Here is a 27,196-nt window from a genome sequence, read left to right as displayed (position 1 = left end):
CAAATCAGATCAGTAGTTCCTGAGATTAGTGCGTTCAAACAAACAAACAAATAAACTCTTCAGTTTTATAATATTAGTATAGATGCCTTCCTACTGCTATTTTTCTTCGATGGAACATCAGTAATAATAATATATCTTTTGAGTATCAAGTTACAAACCCCTGCTTTCTTCAATTAACAATTCAAAACCAATTCAGCAATTATTTTGATTTGAGCTTTCATTCTTCACATGCGACAACTCGGTACAGTCAAGTACAGTCATCAAGTGAAATCTTTGAAAATGGGAGTTTTGGTGAAAAACGCTACTTTATCCGTGACTGTTTCGTTAACTGTACTCAAAATTGTGGGGTTTTGGGTCCCAGAACATTTGCACGGGACTAATAAACTGCTGTATAATTGTTATACTGTATTTTCTTTTATGTTTCTATTAGGTAGGTTTTATTTTGCTATAATTGGGAAGTTATGGTGTGATTTACCTATTTATTTTTTATTTAAGTTAGATATATACGGATTATTTGTTTATTTATATTGTTTACAAATGGTCGAATACAGAAAACGTTATTTGAAACTACACTAACTACGAAAAACAGAAAGCACAAGGATCAAAGTTACGTGTAGTAAATAAGGGTTTTACAAAAGTCTTGCTGTATCAGCTGTCTATATTAAAAAATCATATGTCCATTTTACCAATATTGACGCCATATTATGTTAGACCCAAGCTTCCACGGTTGCTTACGAAACAAACCACAAACCCGTCGCTTAAAATAATTTGTCTCAAATTCAGTTCGTTCATAGTTTCACAAATTTGAGGATTTGCTGTGGTCAACTCGCTAGTACAATTCATAATAATCTTCAACCTTACATCTCTCAAAATATCATTTCCTCAGGAACTTACCTGATTATCCAAGTGGTAGACCTGTTCCTCATCTGGGGTAACATTCCATTGATGACTGGTACCGCGTTTCTGCTGTTCACCAACATGGCGCAGGCTGCCAAGATCGTAAATATCCTGGGCCGGAGGAAGAGGATCCAGGCTATCGTGAGTGACGCTGATAGAGTCCTCTCTGGAGTGGTGCATAAAGAGGAACGAGACATTGTTAAGAGGTAATTATTTTATTGGATTAACTTTTATGAAGTTTGGACATGATTCTTATTTTAATTAAGATGATTACTTTGGCGGTTTGCCCGTACATTATATGATACTGCTTTGTCAAATACAATAAGCATCAAAAATTTCACGAAAATATTTCCAAGCGTGGAAAAACCAACAAGTTTTTAAAACGTATTGTGTTCTATCAAATTCAATAGAGATTATATGGAAATGAACTGCATCGCTGTGTTTTTGAAAAACTGGTTTATCAGGTTTTTTTTTACCTGACCCAAAGATTTTTCGACGTTTTTCATGCTTTTAAATCCATTGTTCTTGTTAACATCATTTTTTATGCAGATACGTAGTTCTAGATTGCGTTAAATAGAGATAGAGTAGGTGATATTTTATAGCTATGGCTATGTATAGATTATTACTTGTGTATGTGTATGTCTTGCATATACATATATTTGTTTTCAGCTGCAACAAAGAAATGATAATATTGCAAGTGCTTTATTTCTCCGTTACACTTGTGACTACCGTCGGCTGGGCGACGAGCGCCGAGAAAGGAGAACTGCCTTTGAGAGCTTGGTATGTGATTAAAATAAACAATATTTCGTATATAAATCAAATATATAATGACATTATAAAAGTACTGTTGTGAATATATTTTGCCCTCTAAACTAGAAAACACCATGATTTTTTTCATTGACTGTTTACCGTCGGGTACAGACAGAGCTATAGCGCAGTACAATAGTGAACACTTTTGTTTAGCAAAAACAGTATCCATGGACCAGTTATGAGATTAATGTATAATAGAATACGATGCCTATAGAATTCTTCACGTTAGGCATTTTGTTTAAGGTAAAAAAAATGGCGTGTTCGCGTTAATTCCCGTATTCTATTATACATTAAACATGCAACGCGGGAGTTTAAAAGTTATGTCTGTTATAAGATGGAAAAAAAAAGTCTTTTGTCAACATTTTAATTTCTGAAATTTGACAATTAATATACAAAATCAAGGCATGATTCACTGTTAAAGAGTCTCGATAAGTATTAAGCTTTAACTGAAGATTTTTAACCTTACTTCGATATAATAAAGGCCTAACAATGCTTATAAACGTTAATCTTCCATTATAAATTCTTCATCAATACCAGGTACCCGTACGACACAACCAAGTCTCCAGCATACGAGCTGACATACGTGCACCAAATTGGCGCACTTCTCATTGCAGCATACTTGAATGTAGCCAAGGATACCCTGGTAGCCGCCCTCATAGCTCAGTGCAGGTGCCGGCTGAGGCTCCTCGGACATGCTCTGAAGAACCTTGGAAAAGACCTGGATGATAATGGGAAGGTAAAATCAAAATCAAATCTGTTATTCATTTAGGTCAAATGCTGTCACTGATGATACAGAGAGTGAATTTACCGCCAGTTCGGAAGGTAGGGCTGATGAATAGAGCTGAGCAAGAATCTCTTGGCCTCTCTTTTTGATTGCCAAATGGTTTTAATATTACTTCTGTTGGGTATAAGTCATTGATGATGTAAGCAGCTGCTACGAGCAACACACTTTGGTCATGGCATAAATTACTACAGGATCATGTGTTGAAGATTATAGCTTTGCAATATTATTATTATTATTATTTGCTATACTACCATACTATACGTACCAGCATACAGTCTTCAAATAAAATCAAAAATTGTTAGCCCGTTTCATTATTTTTACAAAAGTATAGATTAGTGTATCAGGCGGAATTAAGATAGTTGTTTTCGTATATTTGCTGCTATTATGTACTGGATATGTTATCCGAGACCAATTTATAAGCCATGAAAAAGACATGGGTTTTATAGTTAAAAACATGTGGATCTTGGGGGTCCACGGTGGTTTTCACGGGTATTATTACCCCAAATATCTATTGACTAGAAATATTCTACGAAAGCTTATATTCTATTCATATAAATTAGGGTGGAACAGCTTGAGAATATCATTAGCATAAGACCTAATTAATGATTGTTAATACAGTGAATTTTATGCAAATCAAAAGGACTTTATTTATTTACGAAATGAAACTGAAAGTGTCATCTATGCATTAGCGGGAAAATCACGTAGCTATAGAACACCGTTTCCGTAGCATGTCTACGACTCGATGTGTGAAACGTTACAATAGTACAGTGAGTAAATCAGAGATGGCGTTATTTTCAATATGGACCATTTTTTTTTTGTTTTAAGTATAGAATAAAATACTAATATGATGCACATTATTGCACATCAAATCAAAAGTTTGTTACAAAAACTTCAACCTTTCATCCAATCCAATCATTTCTACACGTAGTCTTCAAAATGTTTCCCTATTATAGTATCGTATTTTCTCTATTCCAGTTTCTACTCTCACCATCTCAAGAAGAATCTCTCAGCACACGCCTGGGATGGTGCGTGCTACAACACCAGGAGGCTCTGCAAGCAGCCGGGGAGCTGCAGGCCTGCTTCTCAGAGCCAACCTTCGCACAGTTCACCGTCTCTCTCATCATCATCTGCGTTACAGCTTTTCAGTTGTCTGTGGGTATAATGTCTTAGGGTTCTTTGAATGACAGACTGACAATAATCACAGTATTAGCCTGTCGAAAATAAGCAATTTTGAAGACTTTTGCGAAAAACGAGGTGTTGAAACTAACTCACGTTTTAATAATTTCCGGTGAAGTAAACTTTAACTGATAACATAATATAATAAATATAATACATATTATTATAACCAAATATATTTTTTCTGGTTTGCGGGGTCCGCTAGTTATAAATAAAAAATGGAATGATATTTTCTAAACGTGCGTGTTGTTATCGAAGAGTAGATATGTTTTTTATATTTTGTAGATGATGGCAACTGGCAATATTGTGAGGCTATTGTCGATGGGGACTTATTTGCTGAATATGGCTTTTCAAGTGTTCATATACTGCTATCAAGGCAATCAGTTGTCGGAAGAAGTAAGTAATAAAGGTTATGAACGTCAGTACATGTAATAAAACTTCTAAATCATAAAAAGCAGTAATGTAAGTCACTCGTTAATTAATAAGTAGCAAATTAAAATATATTTTGATTCAATTGTACATTACAGAAGAAATAAATCTGTACGTACAAGTTTTTGTTATGTCATTTCTGGTCACGTCACGATTTCCAGTTCAACCTAATTGTTTCTGTGCTTAATTTTCTGTAAGTTTATAAATAAAGGTTTTTTTGGGACAGTCTTCTGAGATAGCGGGCTCTGCGTACTTCTGTCCGTGGTACTTGTGTAGCGTGCGCGTGCGTCGCGCGCTGCTCATAGTGATGGTGCGCACGCGACGCGTCGCTAAACTCACCGCCGGAGGATTCACCACGCTCTCACTTGCTTCCTTCATGGCTGTGAGTAATTATTTAGAAGAGGATCTAATATTTATGTGCTTAGTGATTGAGAATAAAAAGATATCTTGGCCTTAACGGGTCTAGAATCAGCCGGACACGTGAATTCCTAGATTTTGGATAAATTTTTGCTACGAATTACTATCACTTAGATTATTCAGAGAACAGATGTATATTTTAGTGATTTATTTTTTCATGTACCATTCACTGAAGTATAATAGAAAGGGAAGTAAAGGAAGTTTGTTTGGATCGTAGCAAGTTGTGTTATTTTATCAAGACTGTGTGTTTAATAGAATGATTCTAAGGCTTATTTATAGTATGTTTTGTGTTTCTTTTCCAGATCATCAAAGCCTCCTACTCGTTATTCACGTTGCTACAACAAGTCACTGAGTAATGTGAAAGCTTTGTAACATATAACTTTCAATATTTTAAAACGAACAAGATTAGTAGCAAAATTAAAATAATAAATTGAAATCAGTTAGTAAGAAAAAGCCTTGTTTTCTTGAAAATATAGTCACTCCCAATAATAATTACGAAAAAAATAGGTAGATCGAGAAAAGTAGCTGAAACCTAAAATTACGTTACATTGTCAAAATATTTTCAAATAATAGAGTATTAGACACTTTATTCAATTTATAAATGGCACGTTTAGCTTACTTAATAGAAGAGCAGATGGTCAAAACAGAACTATGTTATACCGTAGTATTCTAAGTAACAATTATCTTAATGACTCAATTCGATCGTTTTCACGATATAGCAGTAAATAGTTTTTAGGCAGAGATTGTAAACCTTTGGCCTGCATCATAAATTGGAATTGGAACTTATATACCTTATTTTTTTAAGACTAAATTACAATTTTAGAGTATGTAAAGTAACGTGTAGATTTGTTTTATTTGAAAGTTACACAAAAGCTCAGTTAATCTTCATAAAATATTAATTAGAAAAATTAAGCAGTATAAAGTAATTACGTAAATTACTCCTAAAACTGATCTCTACCAAGCTCTATAGGAAAAAAGGCGTGATTTGTTGTACATATTAATAAAAATAGTAGTTTTTTTGTAATATTTTCATACAACAATATTACAAAACTGACTCATGACAATGAGAATCCATTTTAAATAATCTCATCAGCTCGAACAAATTCTATGAACAGCAAAAACACTAATCGACGATGACAATGCCGTATTAGCATAAACACAATCATTTACAATTATTCACACATCGTTACTTCACCAAATTGTTGTCAACACCTGCATTATGAAGTAAAAAATATATGAAAAAATGTTGTTGTTTTATTACATACCTTTGTACAAACATGCCCTCTGATTACATACTAGTTATTCTCCCGGTTCTATTCGCGTATGTAGAATGAAATGGGAATTGAGAAATATTAAAAAAAAGTAAAACATTTTCTATTCAAATCCAAGCACCTGTATGACAAAATGAATGGTAGTTAATGAAGCAGTAAAGTTTGTAAGGATTGTACCCTGGTGTGAGAAAAAAGCGGGATTTTATGTATTTACGTATGTATAAATTTCGGAAAAAAGGGATTTGCCTGTAGTCTTTGAATAATAAAAATAGGGTTTTGACTATCTCCATGGTTGATATTGAAAATGGATTCAGTGGCATAACTGTTAAAGAGAAACAGACATACAAGCTCTAGCATTTATAATATTAGTAATATACTTACTAGTTGAATGTTGCGGCTCTGCTAACATACATTTGTGTACAATTCAAATACTATCGACGCATCATAATTATGCACAAATTTAAACGTTAGACCGGATACTTAAAACATTCAAATTAAAGTAAAAGTTGCTGAACAAACAAACATCCAGACAGACAAACACCCATAGAAGAAATGACTATTATAGCTTCTAAAGACAGCTCGCACCAAAATATAGACGTTTTAATTCTACATTATATAACTTATACTTAAAACTCCAGTATGCTTCCAAAACTTTTAAGAAATTTTGACAATACTCAGTCTATATCTAAAGCGAGGCCATCTTCTAGACATCGAGTTCCTCCGTGTTTCGGAAGGCACGTTAAATTGTTGGTCCCGGCCGTCATTTTCGAAGATTTTTGACAGTCGTTAACAGTAGTCAGAAGCTTAAAAGTCTGACAACCAGTCTTACCGAAGGGTACTTATCGTGTTATAACTTACGTACCTAACTGGGTTGTGGAGGTCCGATAGGCAGTCGATGCGTGTAAAATACTGGTATTCAGCTATATCCGGTGAGACTGGAAGCCGACTCCAACATAGTTGGAGAAAAGGCTAGGCTGATATCAGTCTATATCTAAACCATACATTATCATCAATAATCATGGGTTTATTCGTCTCAAATATCAATACGTCATTAAAATTCTGTCTAAGCGTTCTAAAGATCGTAGGGTTTCTAACCCCGAGTAAACCTGAAGGGTTTTACGAAAGGTTCTTCTATAATTTGTATTGGTTTACATGGTTCATGTTTCTTGTTGGTAAGTGTTGTGTTCTGTTGTTTTTTGCATGTAATCGTATTATAATGAGGTTGACATAAACTGTGTTGTGGAATTTGATTGTTGTTTTTTGTAAACCAAGATGATTGCTTAGGAAACTGATTCAAATTGATTTAATGAAGTAGATTTTCACGTTTTCTATAACTCTTAAAATATGATAGAGTGAGTCATTGAAACAGGAATACAAACAAGTTTATTTTAAACATTTCAAAGTTCAAGTTAGAATACTTCAAAATATTGAAGGAGGAAAGAGCCATTTACAATTTCAAGTGTCATTATAAAACTTCTGCACTAGAAATAAAAAAAATATTTTCAGTCACTGTTTGGTGCATGCCTGTTTGATACTCTTATCGACTTCCTTTTTTACTATTTTGCGCTATTAAAAATAGATTCTCTTCTCGTATAATCTAAAAAAAAATTAAACCATATCTTTCTTCACCCTAGGAGGCATCATCATAGCCCAAACTGGTGCCATGTTTCAAATCTGGGGCGACCTGACCCTCATGACCAGTGCATCATTCTTACTCTTCACCAACCTGGCCTTCGCGACGAAGATCATCAACGTGGTGATGAGAAGGAGGGAGATACAAGAGATTATTGTTGAAGCTGATGATGACTTGAGAGCTGAGGATAGGAGTGATGGTGTTGACATTGTGAAGAGGTAGGTTTGAAGATATTTTGGTATTTTTTTATGAGAAAAGAAATTAGGATTGTGCATTACGTTAGTTTTTGTTTCGTGGAATACGAGTTAACGTGGATGTAAGGGATTTTTAATGTATCATATTTTTGATACAAATAAGTAAAGGATATTGAGAACTTTTGTTATTTATGTTACAAAAATACTGTAACAACTGAGATTTTAAATTTTCATCCGGTATAGCAAAGTATTTTTAAATAAATTATCCATATCCTTGCGATTTCTTAATATGCAGTACTTGAACTTCCGTTTTCATATTTAAAAATCTCCTATTCCCTGTTATTTCCATATAGAGTCTTTTATATACAAGGTCCCACTTTACGAGATTAGATGTGAGTGCACCGACTCATTCTGATTATGCTTATGACGTTCGGGTAGCATTGCTAAATGCTTACAGTGGTCTGCACACATAAAAGTAAGACTTGTTTATAATGTACCTAAAACCTGTATAATTGTAAACTAAGATTGTAATATGAAGTACTTTTTTGTACATGTCGTATTACTGATATGAGGAGCATTAATTAATAAAATTCTGCCTGCTTCTGCCAACTGTTTGTAAGTTTATGGGATTGCTAATCGAGGGTGACGAGATGTCGCTTCCGGGTAAAAAACTTGGGTCGAACATTTTGTTTACCCAAGGTGTCAAAGTTTTGTCTTATTCCTATTAGAATATTTTCAATAGCAAGCAATATTTTTTATAGCTGTAATCGTGAAACAATCAGGAGTCTGTATTTGTACACGTGGTTATCTGCTGTCACCGTCTTCGGCTGGGCGGCCAGTGCTGAGAAGAATCAACTGCCTTTGAGGGCTTGGTAAGTACGCAACAAGACCATCAAACAAGAATGAGTAAAGTTTTAATGATTTCCGACCCTCGACATTGTTGTCTGGCTTTTAATCTTAGTTGAATTAATATATTTTTTGCATGGCGCTTAGGATGCGGTGGCTAACTATCCTACACCAGGTTGTTTAGAGAGAGTAATTAAAAAATAAGTACCTACGGAATGTGCTAGGGGCGTTAATTGAAGTCTCACACTCTATGTCATAATAATACGAGATGTACGTTTTGGTCTACTTCGGTTGTTGTTCACAATTTCATGTAAATTAGTTAATAGTTAAAGACATTCGTTCCTCGCATATTTATAATGAATTGTCTTTTCTCAGGTATCCTTACAACACATCGAAGTCACCAGCGTACGAATTAACTTATGCGAATCAGGTTCGTGAATAACTATATACAATTCTATTCTACATATGTCTCTAAGACGTCATCTCCCTTATATATTACTAAATTAGCTCTTCTCAAAGAATTTCAATGAGTTATAAATCATTCATTATATGCACTAAGTACTGCACAGTTACACTCAATCGAGTCACGATTGCATAATCGAGATAAATTCTATACGATACTACTACTTTAGGTCGTAAATGTTGCAGAAAAAACACACTATGCGCATAATTTTTTACTAACATTTAAGAAAAACTATCGCGGATGTACGCTGTTATTGAAAAACAAATTTCTTGACCTTGGAATCAGACATAAAAAACTTTGAAGTAAAAGAAAATAAAACCTAAACAGAGTCGGTATAGCAACTTTGGTTTAATCTTATATCCGCTGTTTGTGTAAAGATCTCATGACCATTGTCCTTATACCTAACATTTTAACCTATTTATGTACTAGGAAGGGAACAGTCTTACAGAAGGGTATTGTGTTATAACCCAAGTAACTGGATTGTGGAGGTCCGATAGGCAGTCGCTCCATGTAAAACATTGGTATTCAGAATCTGAATCTGATGAGATCGCATGCTGATTACAACTTAATTGGAAAAAAGGCTAGGCTGATGATGAGTGCAAGGAACAATTTAATTTTTATGATGTCTAGTTTGCGGTGTTTTGTTTTATAGAGTTCAGCACTAACAATAGCAGCGCTAGTTAACGTGTGTTTGGACACGTTAGTGACGTCACTAATAGCTGTGTGCCGATGCAGATTGAGGCTTGTGGGCCTCTCACTCCGGACTCTTTGTAGTACTGTGACCATCACCGATCAGGTAAGTAAATGAGAGAAGTAGTGAATAATGACACATGTGGCACAGTGGTTTAAATGGTTATAGTTGGATTTGTTATCAGGTCTGAAATAACAGTAATTGCTCTAGACGTAGTTGTTTCGTATATATGTAGTTGTATGTTTTAAGAGATTTCGCGATACAAAACTAAATCGTAGTGCAGGAGTTGTACGTCTATTTCACATGAAAAGTAAAAATCAGGGGATTCTCAAGTTCGTAGTGAGATAGAAGTCTAAAAATATAAAACGTAATAAGTGTCACTATTTTCTCCACAGCAAATCCTAAGCTCGGTCGACGACAAGACGGTTCACTCTCGCTTGCAGCGTTGCGTGGTGAAACACGAGGCTGCTCTGAAGACGGCCGCTCAGATACAAACATGCTTCTCTGTGCCAATTCTTGCGCAGTTTTCTGTGTCTACCGTGATTATATGTGTGACTGCTTATCAATTGGCTCTTGTAAGTAATAATTATGTTTTAGAAAGATTGGTAGATAAATAATGTGTAGTTATCTTAGGGCAATGTATAGGCGTAGTAGCTATAATTGGTTATTTAACTATCGAGTAAAATTTGCTATCGATGGTTAGTTCGAATCCTACCTATCATTCTACTGATATGAACCCAGTTCTATGACAAGTCTGTTAGTTTAGCAAATGGGATTAATTAAATTAACATTGTGTAGCCATCACCGCTAAAAATCTAAGAAAAATAGTGGTACGAAGATAAAATATTTGCTGTTAAAACGTCCAAGGATCTTAATTAATTTTAGATCGGGATAACCACCTTTGCAATCGCCAGAGTTATAATACTTATTATAACTTGACTTTCTTTAAAACCTTTCAAATGAACAGTGAAGCTCAACTTTAAAAGTTTTGTTATAACAATTAAACAAACCTAACAATCTAACTAATTATAATGGTTGTGTAATTAATTTAAATATATTTAAATTATTAAGATTGCGATCCATCATTCCGATAGCCACCTTTGTTTACGATAACAAGCGTTACTGAAATCTTGATAAGAATTACAACAATTTAGAACATTATCCTACCATCTATAAACTTATATTGCAGGAGGCACGACGGCTGAACATGTCAGAGTGATTTGACTGATATTCTGATAAAATACTGCTTTTGAAGCACGTGTCGCTTTTATAATCTATACTAAAATACTAATATTATAAAGCTGAAGAGTTTGTTTGTTTGTTTGAACGCGCTAATCTCAGGAACTACTGGTCCGATTTGAAAAATTCTTTCAATGTTAGATAGCCCATTTATCGAGGAAGGTTATTGGCTATATATCATCACGCTACGACCAAAAGGAGCAGAGTACCAGTAATGAATGTTACAAAAACGGGGAAAAATTTCACCCATTCTCTCTTATTGGACGCAAGCGAAGTTGCGCGGGTCAGCTATAGGAAATATAAAGGTTATTTTAGGATATTTAGTTTTAAATGTTGTAAATGATTTATAGGTGTACTTATATGATGCAGGGATTATATAGGCTTTTATAGATATGTACTTACGCACGAAGTGTTTATGAGTTTTGTGGTTCGTTATCAATGTAAGTCCAGTGTTCGTTTATTTGCGCCTATAAGCTCGCTTTTGGGAGTGGAGGCGTGTAAAAGTGTGTTTCTTGTCATATACGCAACTCGTATGATCGTTAATGCACTAATTTCATTTGAATTAACCCGAATAGCCAGTAATTTATCAACATGTTATTATATATGTACTCGCTATTTAAATCGCGTGTTCATTGTGTATTGTTAATTAGTAATATTCGTAAAAGATTTCTAGTATATTTCGATAATCTTAACATCTAATCTTCATCATCTCATTAAGATATAGAAATAACATTTCACGATGAAATCCAATCAATCAATCATTAAATTAGCCATTAGGCTGATTGATTAATTGATTCTTTCTAAACTCAAACACGTGATACATTTGACTAGAACTAAAACTCATTTTAAAATTCTACATACATACATGAAGAAAGCTGTTAGACCCAAATACTTAGGCAGAGGTGTATAAATACACCCATGTTTCTCCATTTGCAATGTAGTCCCATGAAATAAGGGACAAGCTTATTTAATATTGTAAAAATTTAATGCTACGCATAGGTAATTGAAAACATCACGTTTTAATTGATTCCGAATCAACTCAAATTGCCAGACTTAACCTGATTCCTTAAGTTTAAGGTCTAATTTCCAGGAATTGAACAACAAGAACTGGGTGCGTATAATATCGATGGTGGCGTATCTTCTGTGTATGATGCTGCAAGTGTTCCTCTACTGCTATCAAGGAAACCAACTGCAGGAAGAGGTAAATCCAGTCGCACGTGTTTATAGGTATAACGTAGGACACAATTTTAGACAGGCTTAGATACTTACTGTTTTCAGTTCAAAGAAATCTATCTCTACTTTCTTTTTGTTCTGTTTCCTCTTTTGTAGCGCTGTCTTGCTAACTTAATGAATTAGAAATACAGTAATCACAGCTTTGATCGTGTTCATTTATAGTTTGTATTCCAATATTTATGGGTCACACCAAAATAATATTTTGGTGCGAATCGATTACACGACCCCGTGGTAGATCAGATATCAGATCTTTTCTACGTCGTTGACACAACGGTACTTTAACTTACTCTTATTATCTCTTCTTCTATGATTCCCAGTCTTCGGAGATAGCGGGCTCTGCGTACTTCTGTCCGTGGTACTTGTGCAGCGTGCGCGTGCGTCGCGCGCTGCTCATAGTGATGGTGCGCACGCGACGCGTAGCCAAGCTCACCGCCGGGGGATTCACTACGCTCTCACTTGCTTGTTTTACTTCTGTAAGCATCCATCTATCTTAATTTGTAGCTTTAGTCCATCATAGCAGAAAGCCTTGTTCATAAGGCAAAATACAGAATAATAATGACTACACGCTTATGCAGACGGCAGTGGCCATTCTGATATTTACTTTTTTTTGGAAATGCATAGCAGTATAAATTACAATTTAGATAAGTTGCCCTTGCTTACAAGTCGGCAACTTAGTAAAGAGTCTTGCTCTGTTCTAAGTTGTAGGACTATAGTTCTCTATTATTATTTTGTTCACAACGATTTGAGCGCAAAAAACATCACTGTCTCTTCTGTTTCAGATAATAAAAGCCTCATACACTTTCTTCACGGTACTGAAACAGGTTGAGGATAGAAAATAAAAAAAGTCACTTTACAAACACAATTGTATCATGAAATTGTTACATTTCAGTATTTATTTAATAAAGAACACATTAGTACAATTGTCACTTTATTCAATTACACTAGTTTTATTTAACCTACAATACGTTTTCAAGGTTCTTGTTAGCAATTACGGGCCGCTCGAGTAATGTATCAAATTACTATTCACAATTTTCATAAAAACTTGCGGCAGCAGATATTATTCTGAAACTCGGACTCTGATTATAATTATATATTTTGTTCCTATATGAAAACTTTCTGTGTGCTATAGTTGCCTCTCTGGGCAGCTATACCAACGAAAAGTAAAGATAAAAAATTATGTACGACTCTTAACTACGAGGTCCCAGGTTCAATTCGCAGATCGTACCAACTGCTATTTGGTGTTTTCCTAGTATACATTTCATACATTATATTATTTAAAATAGTAGTCTGTAGTCTGGTAATGTATGCGGAAAATGCCAATATGCTTAATGGCGAAACGTAAAGCTATTTCATATACTTCTGCTTACACCTTCGTGTATAATAGCCGTGATGTTATGTATGTATGAAAACCTTTCTCATATATAACTTAAGCTGATAGTGGTTTCAGATAACCTATTTTTGCTGTATAAGATAGCCGCTGCTATAAGGAAAAACTAACTGTTATTTTCTTAAAACGATCGTAATCTATTTTAAGCCTATCTTATACAGTGAAGGAAAATAAACGCAGTATCTGAATCAGCAGCTGATACATACCAATTCTATAGATTCAAAAGTCTATATGTCTGTTACGCTTATACACCACCACTGCTGAACCGATTTTGATGAAATTTAACGTAGATATAGACAACAAAGTGAAGTAGAAACTTTATGTTAGATATATCTCTAAACCAGATTACGGGTGTACTGTTCTTATAATAAATGGATTCCAATGCCAAACTGTGGCTCGATTCTCTACTACTATCGACTACCGACAACCGAACTGTCATCGAGCTTTTTTATGAAAATCTGATCAGCGCCTCTGACGGATGTCGTAGGAAACATTTTGGCAGTACGTTCTAAATGTCAAATGTCGATAGCTAGCCGGTTGTCGGTAGTCGATAGTGGTAGAGAATCGAGGTACAGATTACAGGTGTACTGTTCTAATGATAAATGGATTCAAATACCCAACAGATTATGAATCTTACCAAAGCAATTGTTTCAAACTCAAGCCCGCTACTGAACACTTCCCGGCCTATATTTATTACTTATATCTTTACACACCTTAAATCCTTTTCAATAACTATATTATATGCAATAATATTGTCTAATATTGTATCAATAAAAGCGAAATTTTATCATTTAATATTTGACATTAACCCTAAACATGGACGGGAGGCGTGGTGCTGACGTGAACAATATCTAATCATTTCAATTTGATTTGCCGATGAGGAAGATATCTACAGTCGAAATTGCATCTTATTCCTTGCAATTTAAGGTTCAATTGTGAAGTATTAAAGTTGATGACCGGTAAATATTATTGAAACGTTTTCTTGAAAGCATTTTAAAATGATTTACCTTTGATTTTTTATGGTTGAATTTAAATTGTGCTTTATTATTTATTGCATAAGGTTTCATTTTTCTTTAGTGAGTGTTAGTGGTAGGTAAAAAAACTTGGGACGTTAGATATCAGTAGTTATTAGGCTGTCAAATGCATGTTTCTTTTATTTGATTAGATTATGGAGATAAGATGTGAAGATATTTTATCCGGTGTAAAGGCTTGTGTATATTTAGAATATCAATGTTAAAGAATTCTTTGTGATAAACACTTTGAAGATGATAGTGAATGGAACATCACACAACGTATTGGTTATAGAAGTTGGCATGTTATATACATTGTGTCAAATGTCAAGGGTTTGATTCCGATGAGGAGCAAATATCTGTATGTCTTGTCTTGCCAGAATTGATTGATTTTAAAAAACACGATATTGTTGAGGCTTAATAACATTACAATTAACCCATGACTGTTCCGTTACTGGAGTCCACCTTACTGGAGGCATGAGTTCCTTCCACAAAGGGGTTATACATTGAAACAATACAGAATAAAAAAATACAGCGTTTCTTAACCGCTTTTTTCCAAATATACAACCTTGAATAAGAACTCAAAAAAATAAATTATGCCTATGTACAACGAGTACGATGCTTCTATTCATCTTTGAGTTTTTTTTAACACGTCTGTCAATCACTTCTGTAGTCAAAGGTTATTCGAGGTCATTACCACTTCGCTATGAATGAGTATTACACGAACACACGCAAAAACATTGTTCTGCATTCACAGTAATTATGATCTGTGACGTCGTCACCCGTTAGTTTCAACTGTAATAATTAGAATAATTCTGTAATTATTTACTTACCGTTAGAGAACAAATGTCAGATTATTACAGTAATAGAAGTAATGAGGTTGTTGGTATACATAACAGGTGACGTTTTGTTTGTTTTGTCAAGGTTTAAGGATAAACGGTGATGGTTTAGATGTAAGGAAAACGTCGAAATGAAACCTGGCTTGAATGAGATTCGATAGATAATCAATCCGATCTCTCAGCTCATCCTTAGCCAGCATCGTTGATTCAAGGCTTGAAAGGTCAGAAATTGATTATATTTGTTATTATTTAAATTTTAATGGAAAATATACGAATATACGGTTAAAATTGTACCTAATTTTATTTTAACCGCTGTTTTGTAAGGCAGACTCAGGCTGACCTACGGACGTGTATAAAAATAAAATTGGTAAGGTCATATCCGAATGGTTTTGTCTGTTACGCAGATAAATTGGAAGTGACTGTAGAATTATTGAATATTCTCAATAGTAGCTTGGAATTTGGTAACGTGCCCGATATACCGCAATAATACCGCTTCCTACTTCCTAAGACCTAACATTGTAATCATCAAAACATTACAATATTTCAGACACACCTACACCGTCTAGCACAAGCGTACAGCCTCGATCAAAAGGAAAATATAAACACCACAATATAAACATGCCTTTACAAGTAGTGGGGACAATATAGGGACCTGACGGAGCGTTTCAAACACAATCGTGCGCCGTCTAAGCCACTTTACACATCGTAGTGCCACTAACTTCATAGTGCCACTGGCTTACAAAAGTCACGATGCTTAAGCCACTAGTGTTACTGGCTTTGATAGTGCAAGTGTACGGCTGTTATTTTAATGCCGAGTGCCCTTATGGATTGTTCGCGTCGAAGACTCCTTATGATACTATAAGGGGGGATATCAGAGATCAGCCTGTGCCTAATAGTAAGTAGATATTAGTTATATTTGAACTAACTCCAGCTTTTTCTTATTGAAAAATCTATCAAAATGTTGTCCAGATGTTCTTAGCAGTTTTGATGTGATAGGAGGACATACAAACAAACATATATCTACACGGTAGGTTTATTAAAAGAAAGGAATATACGGTTAACCCGTCCTTTAATTACTTTTTTATTTATTTGGCTTCGATTTTTCACAAGGAAGTAAAATCTGGTTATAGTAATGATAATCTCGTTGGTCTTAGCGGTAATGTACTTGTTTTCTGATCATGAGGTCCCGGGTTCGAGAGCTGGCTTAAACAAAGTGCTGGTTCCATCTTAATAATACTAGCAATGCTGCCAAAATGTAAAACTGCGCTGCTTAGTACTTTACTAAACAGTCGTAATGTTAAGGTCATGAGATCGTTGAACTGTTATGTGAGAAGTCTCGGGTTCGCATCCGAGACGTGAATGCACTGCTAATGGTTCATTTTATTTGTTTAACGGGATCGGAAGGACATTTCATATTTAAAAACATGGTTTTTGATGTTAAAATTATAACAAAATTAACCATGAACTTTCTATTATACTTATATTTTTTCTTTTTTACTATTTCTGGTGTAATAGTGCCGAGGTATAGTAGATTCGATTTCCGTTTCGAAAAATATTATTTGAGCTTAGTGTATAATTTGCAAATTTTCATGTCAATCAGTTCAGCTATTTTGGTGTGAAAGCGTGACACACGTGATTAAGTAACTTTCGCTTATAATATGAATAGCATGCATCAGTGGCGCATTGATAGCTTATGGATATTCCGTGATGTTACCGGATTGGACTGAAATATATTTCTAAGACTTTCTGTCAAGGCTTAGTGATTTTAAGGAACTCGAGTACGAAATTTGGGAATGAAGTCCTTCGTGCTTCGCAGAGCAAGTAAAAGCGTCAGTCTTCTCGCCGATTGTGTGACCGTCTTACTAGTTGTAAGAGTAATAGAGTAGCTCTCCGGTCGGTTAACGTCCTACCAGGTTAAAACAGTTATGGTATGCAGTGGCCCTAAGTATTGTGTACACACGCTGACAATATAAATAAACTCCAATACAGGCTGGAATCACTGAAACAATAAGTACCTATTTATAGCATAATGTCAATTCGCTATGAATTGAGTCATGGTTAGTGTGACCATTTTTTTAGCCCAGAATTGTATTTTTTAACTTTTTTTGAAACAGCTTCAACGATCAATTTCATTGGTCATAAAAACCATTGCAGTTGCTTGCAGTAAACCGCTTGCAGCCAACCTCGAACTTGTCCCGAGCAAACACGCCTTACCTTTTATTTAAAAAATACAACACAGCCATACACAGTAACACAATCTCACTCCTAGGAAAAGCGAGCAAAAGCGATTCGTAAACTATACTTTGCGAATCACACTTGTGTCAAGGGAACTTTTACAAACAATGGACGTGTTTCGTGTGGGAATCGAACCCACGTCCTTTTAGCGCAATGGTAGTGGCATCGGTTAGCGATCAATTTAACCACTACGGCTGCCGTCAGCGGAAACAATGAGGCACATAGTCTGAAAACGGGACAATCCCGCCGAAATCAAGACGTACGGTCACATTACTTGCATTATAAAATGTTGATAAGCTGTTATTGAAAATAAATCCATTATAAATATTTAATAACAACGCATCAATGCGATTGTTTCTTAATCTATTCTTGCCTATTGACTTTCATCACCGGAGTAACGGTTAAATGAATTAGTTAATTCTTAATTATGGTTGACTATTAATCACGTAAGGCTTTAATGGGGGAAAGGCGTGTGGAAAAAGTCATAGAAGCTGAGAAATAATCTAGTAGGAGGTCACATGTAATTTTTTTAGTTCAAAAGTTAGTTTAGACATTTTACTCATCTAACATCTAACGATCCCTCGGTTAACGAGCACCCCTGGCGCGATCATTCTGTAGATGGGTGACTGCATAGTGATATTTGAACTGGGTGTCTTTGTATTTCAAAAGGCACGTAAAAAGCGGTCACGTCGTAGACGGGCGGCTTAAACAACTTTGACACTATTATTAATTAGGAATTTATCCCATTATTAATTAGGAATTTCATCGACGTACTTTACTGGTTGCAATTATTGTTGTCCTTTGAGGAAAGTGGTGTAATTTTGTTTGTCTTTTCCCTTTCTCTTTTCCTTAAATCAATGCGTCTGTTGTGGATATATTTGTAATAGTGCCTGTAACACTAAATTATTTCTCCTAATTGCAAATACATAATAATTTAATTGAGCAGCCTGCATTAAAATGTCTAAATTAATCATAAATTAATATTGACAATCTAATTGTGTTAATTGATAATACTATTACCTCCCACGTTAGTGGTCGACGGTTCGAACCCGAGGCAAAACACCAATAAATTTTAGAAGTTATGTTTGCATATTACTAATAATTGTCACTTGATCTAACGGCGAAGGAAAACATCGTGATGAAACATATCCTCTTAAGACAGCTAATCAAAAATATCAGTTGTAAAACTTTGCCCAATAAAAAACCTTACAAAAACATTCCCGCGTCGATAACTGCCAGTTAGTGGGACTCGTCACACAATGTTTAAACATCATTATTTAATATTAGTTCTCAGTATTGTCACGTCAAATAAACGTGTTGTATATACAGCTGTCATGTTTACTATCCGTGTTACTATTGGTGCTATAACTATTGATGTGTGCTCTTGTATTTGAAACTATATGACGACAATGGAGCCCTGTACGCAAACAATTACAAATAATTCAGAGTATTTGACTTATGATTTTCAAGGTTCTTTCATGAATTTATCGCTAGTTTAAAATGTAAATAAAATACCAATCAACAATAAATTACTGGCCATTGATAGCTTTAAAACTTTCGTTTTTGATGTTGATTATTTATTAGGATACGGGGATTAACGCGAACACTCAGCCTGCGACCATGACTGCCAGTGTAACCTGCGCCCGGCGCCAAAAAGGCAGGCATTCTAACATAAAATGAATGTTCGCGTTAATTTCCGTATTGTATGATACACTACTCAAAATTATCGAGTAGTTGATTATAATATCTAAGCAAAAAGTGTAGCCTGTGAGTAAATGGCCATGTGCTGGACCCGCGACTTATGTATTAATCGTGTAGTAAATTGTACTTTTATCTTCAGATTGCCAAGCGGTATCAGTCTGGTCTCTACACAGACATGGCAACAGGAACCCCGGTAAGAGCGTCACAGTCGGCATGCAGTTAGTGGCCAGTATGAAGAATGAGATCATTGCCAGTTATGAAGCAGGCAATAGCCAGCTTTGTGCACAGGTATGTACACAAATAATATCACGCTTATTATATCCGAAGGTGTAGGTAGAGGTTTATGAAAAGCTGCCACGTTTTACCATTTTCAATGTTAGTATCATATAATAGAGGGCGAGTCTATTGCCATATACCGGGCACGTTACCTAACTCCGGACTACTGTAGAGAATAATCTATATGGTTCCGTGACTGACTGATAGACAACGCACAGCCGAGACTACTGAGCGTAGAAAGTTGATATCTGGCATGAAGATTCCTTAGAAAGTGCAAAGGAGCACTAAGAGAATATCGCCAAAATTCCAAAGGCAGAAACCTAGTCTAATATAAATGGCATGACATGATATGGGGGTCGAACCCTGGACCTCGTAGTTAGCATTCCGATACACTACCGAACGCGCTACAGAGGCAGTCACTATGGTATTTTGATTCTCTTATTTGAACAATAAAGGAAAATAAATGGCTGAGAGTTGTTTAAACAGTTCGTGACCTACGACATGCCTACGACAAATATTTGCATGATGAGCTCAAGTGTTTGTTCTGTTTGATTGTAAATAAATCTATATAGGCAGATATTTATTACGTATGTTTGAATTCCAAGTGTTAGTGAATACATTCCCTAATCGATGTTCGGGTCGGGCCAGTCTTATCGCTCTTGATTTTCAATTTTAATTGCAATATTTTTTTTATAACTCGTAATACGTACGCAAATAACGTAGCCGGATATTGGCAATAGGATTTATTAATGGTAGCCAACATATTAAGTAAAATTTGGGTCTATATTACACCTCTAAATACACTTTCGAAAATAATTTCGATGATATAAACCATTCTAGTAGGATGTATTTTACACCTTTGCATACACATTAATGAATGACAGGCGTTTTAAAAATTATGAAGATTTTTACGATTACGCTTGAAGCTTAACCTGATATAGATTTCGATGCCCATGTTGAATCTCCGGTTTCTGAGGCACATTTAGCGGTAGTTTATCTATTCAATAGCGTTTAAACTCCTATAAAAATAACGCTGTTGAGTAGATAAACTACCGCTAAATGTACTTTAGGGGGTTAGTTGTTTAATCCACTAAATTTACTTTCCCAGGACATAGACAACTTCAAAGTCTGGGCCTGGAACGAGACTCTAGAGACCAGCCAGTCGTACCTCACGGGCACCGGTTACGAGGAACTCTACGACATCGGCAGCAGGATCCGGGAGAAGTACCCTCACCTCCTCCAGGGTACTGCAGACCAGTTCTACTTCAGGCCCACGAATGAACAGAGGACTATCACCAGTTGTATGGCGTTTGCCCATGGACTTACTGATGGTGTTAATCTGAATGTCACTGTGGATGATGCGTTGTTAAGAGATGATGTCATTAGGGTGAGTTAGAAATTTCTTTTTTAGTCGTGGTCTAAGGAAATGAATGAATGAATGTAACCCATTACTGTCCCACTGTTGGGCAAGGTTCTCCTCCCGTAATGAAGGAAGGGGTTAGGCCTTGAGTCCACCACGCTGGCCAAGTGCGGGTTGGGGACGTTGCATGTCCTCAATAAATGTATTAAACAAATTTTTAGGCATGCAAGGTTTCCTTACGATGTTTTCCTTCACCGTTGGAGCATGTGATAATTATTTTTAATACACACATAACTTCGAAAAGTCATGGGTGTGTTGCCTCGGGTTCGAACCTGCGACCACTCGTGTGGGAGGTGTCAACTTATACCACTCGGCTATCACTGCTCTCAAGGCATTACTACTAACGAAATCGTTCGAAAAGTACAATAGTTACTCAGTGCCTCGATTCTCTTCTACTATCGACTACCGACAACCGAACTGTCATCGAGAAATTTTGTATGAAAATCTGATCAGCGCCTCTGACGGGTGTCGTAGGAAACATTTTGGCAGTACATTCTAAATGTCAAAATTTGATAGCTAGCCGGTTGTCGGTAGTCGATTATGGTAGAGAATCGAGGTAGAGGTCGATACTTGCTATTAATAAACTGTTCGTTACTTAAGACTTTTAATGTTTTGGGTGTCATTTAAAAGTTATGATCCAATGTGTTTTTAAAAAGGACATGAGAGTTTTCAAGCACTCTCTTAGTTCTGCTTATTTTAGTGGGAGTAAACAATATCGGCGGTAATTATTTGTTCCAGTAGGTTATTAAGTGACTGCATTTCAATGCTTCTAACGTCAGCAAAGGAGCAATTTTAAAAGTTAATATACACGATTATTTAAAAAGAAACAACTGCCTAAATAACATAAAGTTAGGAATGTTATCACATAATGGAGATGGTCAATTGAAAAAGGCTATAAAAAGAAATGAGCACTAAACACGTAATAAAAGCAACAGAATAAACAATTACTTCCAGCAAAATGTCATCCAGAATCCCAAAAACATTAAATTTTGATCACTATCTGGGGTCCACACTCTTCTCCAGTTCATTCACCCGGGATTCTTGCCAAGATTTTTTATATTTATTGCAAACTGTTACATTTGCAGCCGTACGAGAATTGTGATCGTTATCAGCAGGACGTCAAAGGTGGCCAACCCCTGGCTGACCAGTTGGACAGCTATTTTAAATCACCTGAGTTTGTCGCTGTGAGTATTTTAAACCAGGATATCTTTGCAAAATTGGAGAAACTAATTAAAGAGCCATAAAAATACAAAAAAAGTTTTTTGGAGTTGTTTTGCATTATTTTTTATTTTTTGAGCACAGCTCTTTCTTTATCCTCTTTTGTTTTTTTCTTTGGTTTAGGTGTGACATGCTAACATAATTGCATTTATTCTTTAGTTTGTCAAGAAGCCAAAAAAATTAAGTAAAACATCGATTAAGATAACCTTATTTTATTTATGTTTCTTACCACTCTATACATTGTCAAAATCGGGTGATGCAAAAATTTACACCACAATATGTTGATATCCAAAACCATTCTCATGCTAGCAATCGATCCCTAGAAAAGTGCAGTCAATATACCTAACCTTAAACACAGTTAGATACCATGTATGTTTATACTTTCTCTCAATAAATTCTTGTTCTTACCCATAGGTACAAAACGCAGTACAAAGACGCTTAGGAATCTCGACTAAACTGGATGCAGACAACATCTTCTCAATGTACGAGCTCTGTCGATTCTACCGGTCCTGGGCTACCAACCTCCAGTCTCCGTGGTGTGCTCCCTTCACAAATGAAGACCTGGTGGTTCTGGAGTACTACGATGATGTTAGGCATTACCATAGGAATGGATATGGATCTTGGGTGAGGAGAAAAATATTGTAGTTACATTTCAAACTAATATTTGCTGTCATTTTATATGTCGGTTAGGTTATTCGACACTTATCTAGAACTTGTGAAACTGGTCCTAAGTATATTAATATGCTAACCGATTGATCGTAAATTTATTAAATTTTACTAAGGGTGAATATGTACATAAATATATTATTTAAGTACAAAGTTAATAATTAATAAGCTAAATTTAAAAGATAAAAAATCGTCAATTTGGTAGCAATTTGGATTAGTAAGTACGTTGAACGACAGTTTTAAGTATGTAGTCGTTTGAACGATCAATCAATTGCTGTAGTAACACGCTTGTCTTCACAGATGATCTGATGAATGAAAAATAATGTCAATAAAATTAATTGTAAATAGCAAATTTATCATACCCATGCTTTATAATTACTAATGTATTCAACAGGTGAACGTAAACCTTGGTAAGACCGCTCTAAAAGACCTGTTCGAAAGATTCGAAGCTGTAGTCCAGGGCGAGGGTACGAAGGTAGTGAGCTACTTCACGCACGACACTATGCTGGAGATGGTGTGGTGTGCCCTGGGACTGTACAAGGATGCCGAACCTTTACAGGCTACTGATAGGAATGTTGATAGACTGTGGAGGTCTAGCAAGATTGGAGCCTTCTCTGTTAATATGATTGCTGTGTTGAATAGGTAAGCTTTGTTTCATTTACATCTATGTAAGGCAACGTTTTTACCAGTATCAATTGAGTAGCTATCGAAAAAGGTTATATCGAAAACGCAGCGCAGCGTCCCTAGTGTATGCCAGGAGAACTATTTGTTTTTTTAATTCACTTGTCATTCACACTAATTGTTTCAATAGTCTCTTGCTACTTGACAGCACTGAATTTAGGAAGTCAGGCAGCAGATAACGGTTGTGAAAAATGCTGACCTTTGCAGTAATTTATCAGTTACGTACTGGACCCACTTAGTATATGGAGCTGCATGAATTTTTCATGTAATTCTTCATTCTTAGTACAGGAGCACGATTTCCTACATTTTGATCTACTTTTTCTGACTGTACTCTCAGTAAACATCAAAATACGTTTAGTCGTTTTGTCGTGATTCAATACCAAATATTAAAAAAATCGCATAATATAAGGTACTTTATAAAATAAATAGTGGTTTCGGATCTGATCGTACTTTGTATTGGTTGAAAGCAGATCAAGATTAAGTATTGTACTTAGTACTGCGGTAGTTGTATTGAATCATTGATTATCGGTTATGATTATTATTTACTCATATCATGTAATAAATGTTTTATATCATATAGTATTGATATAATCAGATTGTGTTCACGCACATTTATAATTTGCCGTAATCTGTTCACGCACTCATCACTCTAACCTGTTATATTTGCCTTTATCTTAGAGTAATTTAGATTTTCATTTATGATTTTATGAGTAAGATTATCTCATTGGACTTAAGGTTATTATAGCTTTGTCATTCCGCGGAGGCGTTTTCTATGTTTATACAACCGCCTGTAAAACGTCATGGTGGTTGCCTTATATACAGGGTGTGGCGTAAATAATGGATAATCCTTTACCAGCGGACGGGCGACCACCCGACTGATCTAAAAATTAAAATTTATCTCTGGCACAAGTATCATAGTTTGTGAAATTTCGGCCATTATGTGTTTTTTAAGAAAGCGATTTACGCTCGTACTTTTTGATGCTGTGATCACAAATTAAGGCTTTTTTTTATCCGTTTTTTGCAATTAAATCCTGAATAGATGTGCTATTATATATGCACCGCCCACATAGGCATTCGCTATTTTTATGTATAAAACGACCTAGGCAATAACAGAGCTGTATTTCTCTTCCAGTTGCACGGTATCAGACCATCAGCACTACGGAGTTCAAATCTACATCAACGAGATGAGCACGCCCATCTGTCCTCCCGAAGGTTGCACGTGGGACGAGTTCAGAGACAAGTTCGAGGGTTACACCGCTTCTAGCCTGGAGTTCTGCAGCATGGAGTATGAGTATGAACCACCAGTGCCTGCACCTAATAGTGCGGCTGCTGTCAGTGGCTTTTGGAGGTGGTAGTTGCCAGGACTTTGCCCGTAGAAGATTTGCTCATGAAAGGACTGCCGAATGATCGATGTCGTCATGTTGTGTCTTTTGTTTTTATTGAACAGCTGTTAATACCGCGCTGGGCGATAGTATATATAGATAACGTTCTTTGGCCGATATTCAGCTACGGCAGTCAGTTTCATTGAAACCAGACAACTGTGTAGGGCTTTGTTTACAGTGTCCAAGTGCGTGCACGAAATACTGGTACACTCTCTATTTCGCTTAGGTAGGACAAATATAAACACAGCATGGAAACGTTAATATAATTTGGAAATTCGGAAGGCCACACACGCACTAGAGCGCGGCTAATCGTTGAAAACGGAAGTAACGCCCGTGATCGTACTGTCAGCCGCTGCTTTGAGCTCTCACCAATGATTATGAGTTTGCATCTATTGAAGTGAGGCGATTCAAATATTTGTTCAGAGTTCCTTTACTGTTTGTATATACTACATAGTCTATGCTGTGGCTTTGTAGTGTTAGTAGCCATTGCTGCAACTACAACAATACGCGTAACGCCATTTACTTACTATTAAATATTGAGTGAGCATGGAATGAAAATGAATTGTACCATTTTTAAGTCAGTCAGTGTCATTGGCAAATTTTCTAAGACAAAATTTACTTTGGGTATTAGTATTACTATTTAGGTTAGTAGGTCAATTTTAGCAAGTAGTTCTGAGTAAGTGATGAGAAAAGAGGTGGAGCCTTATTTAACTTATGTTTACACGAAGGCTGTGAAATAATTTTAAATTTAAAACTGCATCTGTTGTTTTTATTTATTGATTTATTTAATAGTTTTTATAAATAAATGAGCTTATTTTTTTATTTTGTTATTTTATTTACTCCTTATATTTTTCTCAATCATTTAACAAAAGTATATAATTTGGTCAACACTGAAATAGAACCCCATACAAATTGAGTACGCACACCAAACCTGATGAAAAACATAGTGATTATGAACTAAATTTACAATTATCAAGTGGTTTTCTAAACTTTTGCAACGATTACATATATAACACGAGAAAAAAGGCTATTTATAGTTTATTATTTATTTATTATACTAATATATTTTATATTATAACTCATCTATATAAATAAAAACGGATCACCGAAACGCATGTACGGGCATAACATTTGAACAACTAAACCAAATTGGATAATAGATAATTAAAATGTTAATAACTGTAGCGACTGGGTTAGCATGGGATATAATCAACGGTTTTAAAATTGTTCTATACCAGGACGAAGTCGGGCCTGTCCAATATTATACAAATGACACACACTAATATATTTAAACAAGCATACTTTATTAAAATCGTGTGTGTTCTACAACATCACATCTGTATCTAATTATCTACTAGCCGAACAGATCTGGCATGATGACACGTCTTAAATCAGAATGGTTAATCAGCTCCACTCAAAATAGTCGTCAGAGACCCGGATTGACTCATATTTTGTCCGTTTCCTAGCTATTTTAGTCCAATTAATAGCCGTCTGAATATTTGCAGCATGTTTTACCGAATTAATGAGAACAAATTAAATTATGTTGGCAGGTGTTGTCATGTGTACCTGAAGTCTGTAATAATCATGTATATAAACTTGAAAGTTTATTATTATTTATGAATAATATACTTTTTCATATAAGTAAACTACAAAATATATTTTTATGAAACCTAAATCAATTTTTCACTTAGAAAGCTACACGTGGTCCCGGGATTTGTCCACGCGTGTTAATTTGCGAACAGAATCTAGTTTTAGAAAGAGGTTTTCAGCCATAATCTATGATACTACAGCACTGTTTCATGAGAGGCATGGTTCTTTGTGGTACCAAAAGAAGTAGGAAATAATTCATTTTAAATCTGTCCATGCGAATGTTATAATTTTGTGGAGGTCGAGTTTATAAGCGTGTTTTCTAATATATACTGCATGATAATATGCACAGAGTACTTTATATATAATGTGTCTCTGAATTTATGAAGACAGGTGATTTATAACAAGCGCCATCGTGTTGAAAGTAATGTGTGGCCGTTGATGGCTGGTGTAAATAGTCACTCAGCCTGGAGTGTTTGCTGAATTTATTTCCGTCTCAAGGGCGTTCTGCAATAACAACCCATGTAAAGTTATAATGTGATGAAATAATCACTTGTTCTCAGAAAAAGTGTGTGCTACTAATCGTTAACAGCATATTGCCTATTATTGCATTGGTGACTCGTATAAAAAGATCAGTAAGCATTAAAATGCGTATTATATTATGACTAAATCTCTGATAATAATACGTAAATTGTGTGTCCATTGTGTATC

At 35.4% G+C, this 27,196-nt stretch overlaps 1 protein-coding gene and 1 pseudogene across 1 annotated transcript; both read left to right on the top strand.

Moving 5' to 3' along the window:
* The first annotated feature begins 279 nt into the window (after positions 1–279).
* LOC142977767 (uncharacterized) lies at positions 280–12,922 on the top strand (annotated as a pseudogene).
* Positions 12,923–15,994: 3,072 nt separating this feature from the next.
* LOC142977931 (multiple inositol polyphosphate phosphatase 1-like) lies at positions 15,995–25,720 on the top strand. Its single transcript, XM_076122061.1, has 7 exons — positions 15,995–16,214; positions 19,395–19,543; positions 20,640–20,918; positions 22,037–22,135; positions 22,584–22,793; positions 23,230–23,477; positions 24,649–25,720. The coding sequence occupies exons 1-7, from the start codon at positions 16,070–16,072 to the stop codon at positions 24,869–24,871; spliced, it is 1,353 nt and encodes a 450-aa protein (XP_075978176.1). The 5' UTR covers positions 15,995–16,069; the 3' UTR covers positions 24,872–25,720.
* Positions 25,721–27,196: the final 1,476 nt, after the last annotated feature.

The sequence above is a fragment of the Anticarsia gemmatalis genome, chromosome 13 (genome assembly GCF_050436995.1).
Source record: "Anticarsia gemmatalis isolate Benzon Research Colony breed Stoneville strain chromosome 13, ilAntGemm2 primary, whole genome shotgun sequence".
Taxonomy (NCBI): domain Eukaryota; kingdom Metazoa; phylum Arthropoda; class Insecta; order Lepidoptera; family Erebidae; genus Anticarsia; species Anticarsia gemmatalis.
This window is presented reverse-complemented; position numbering and strand designations above follow the sequence as displayed.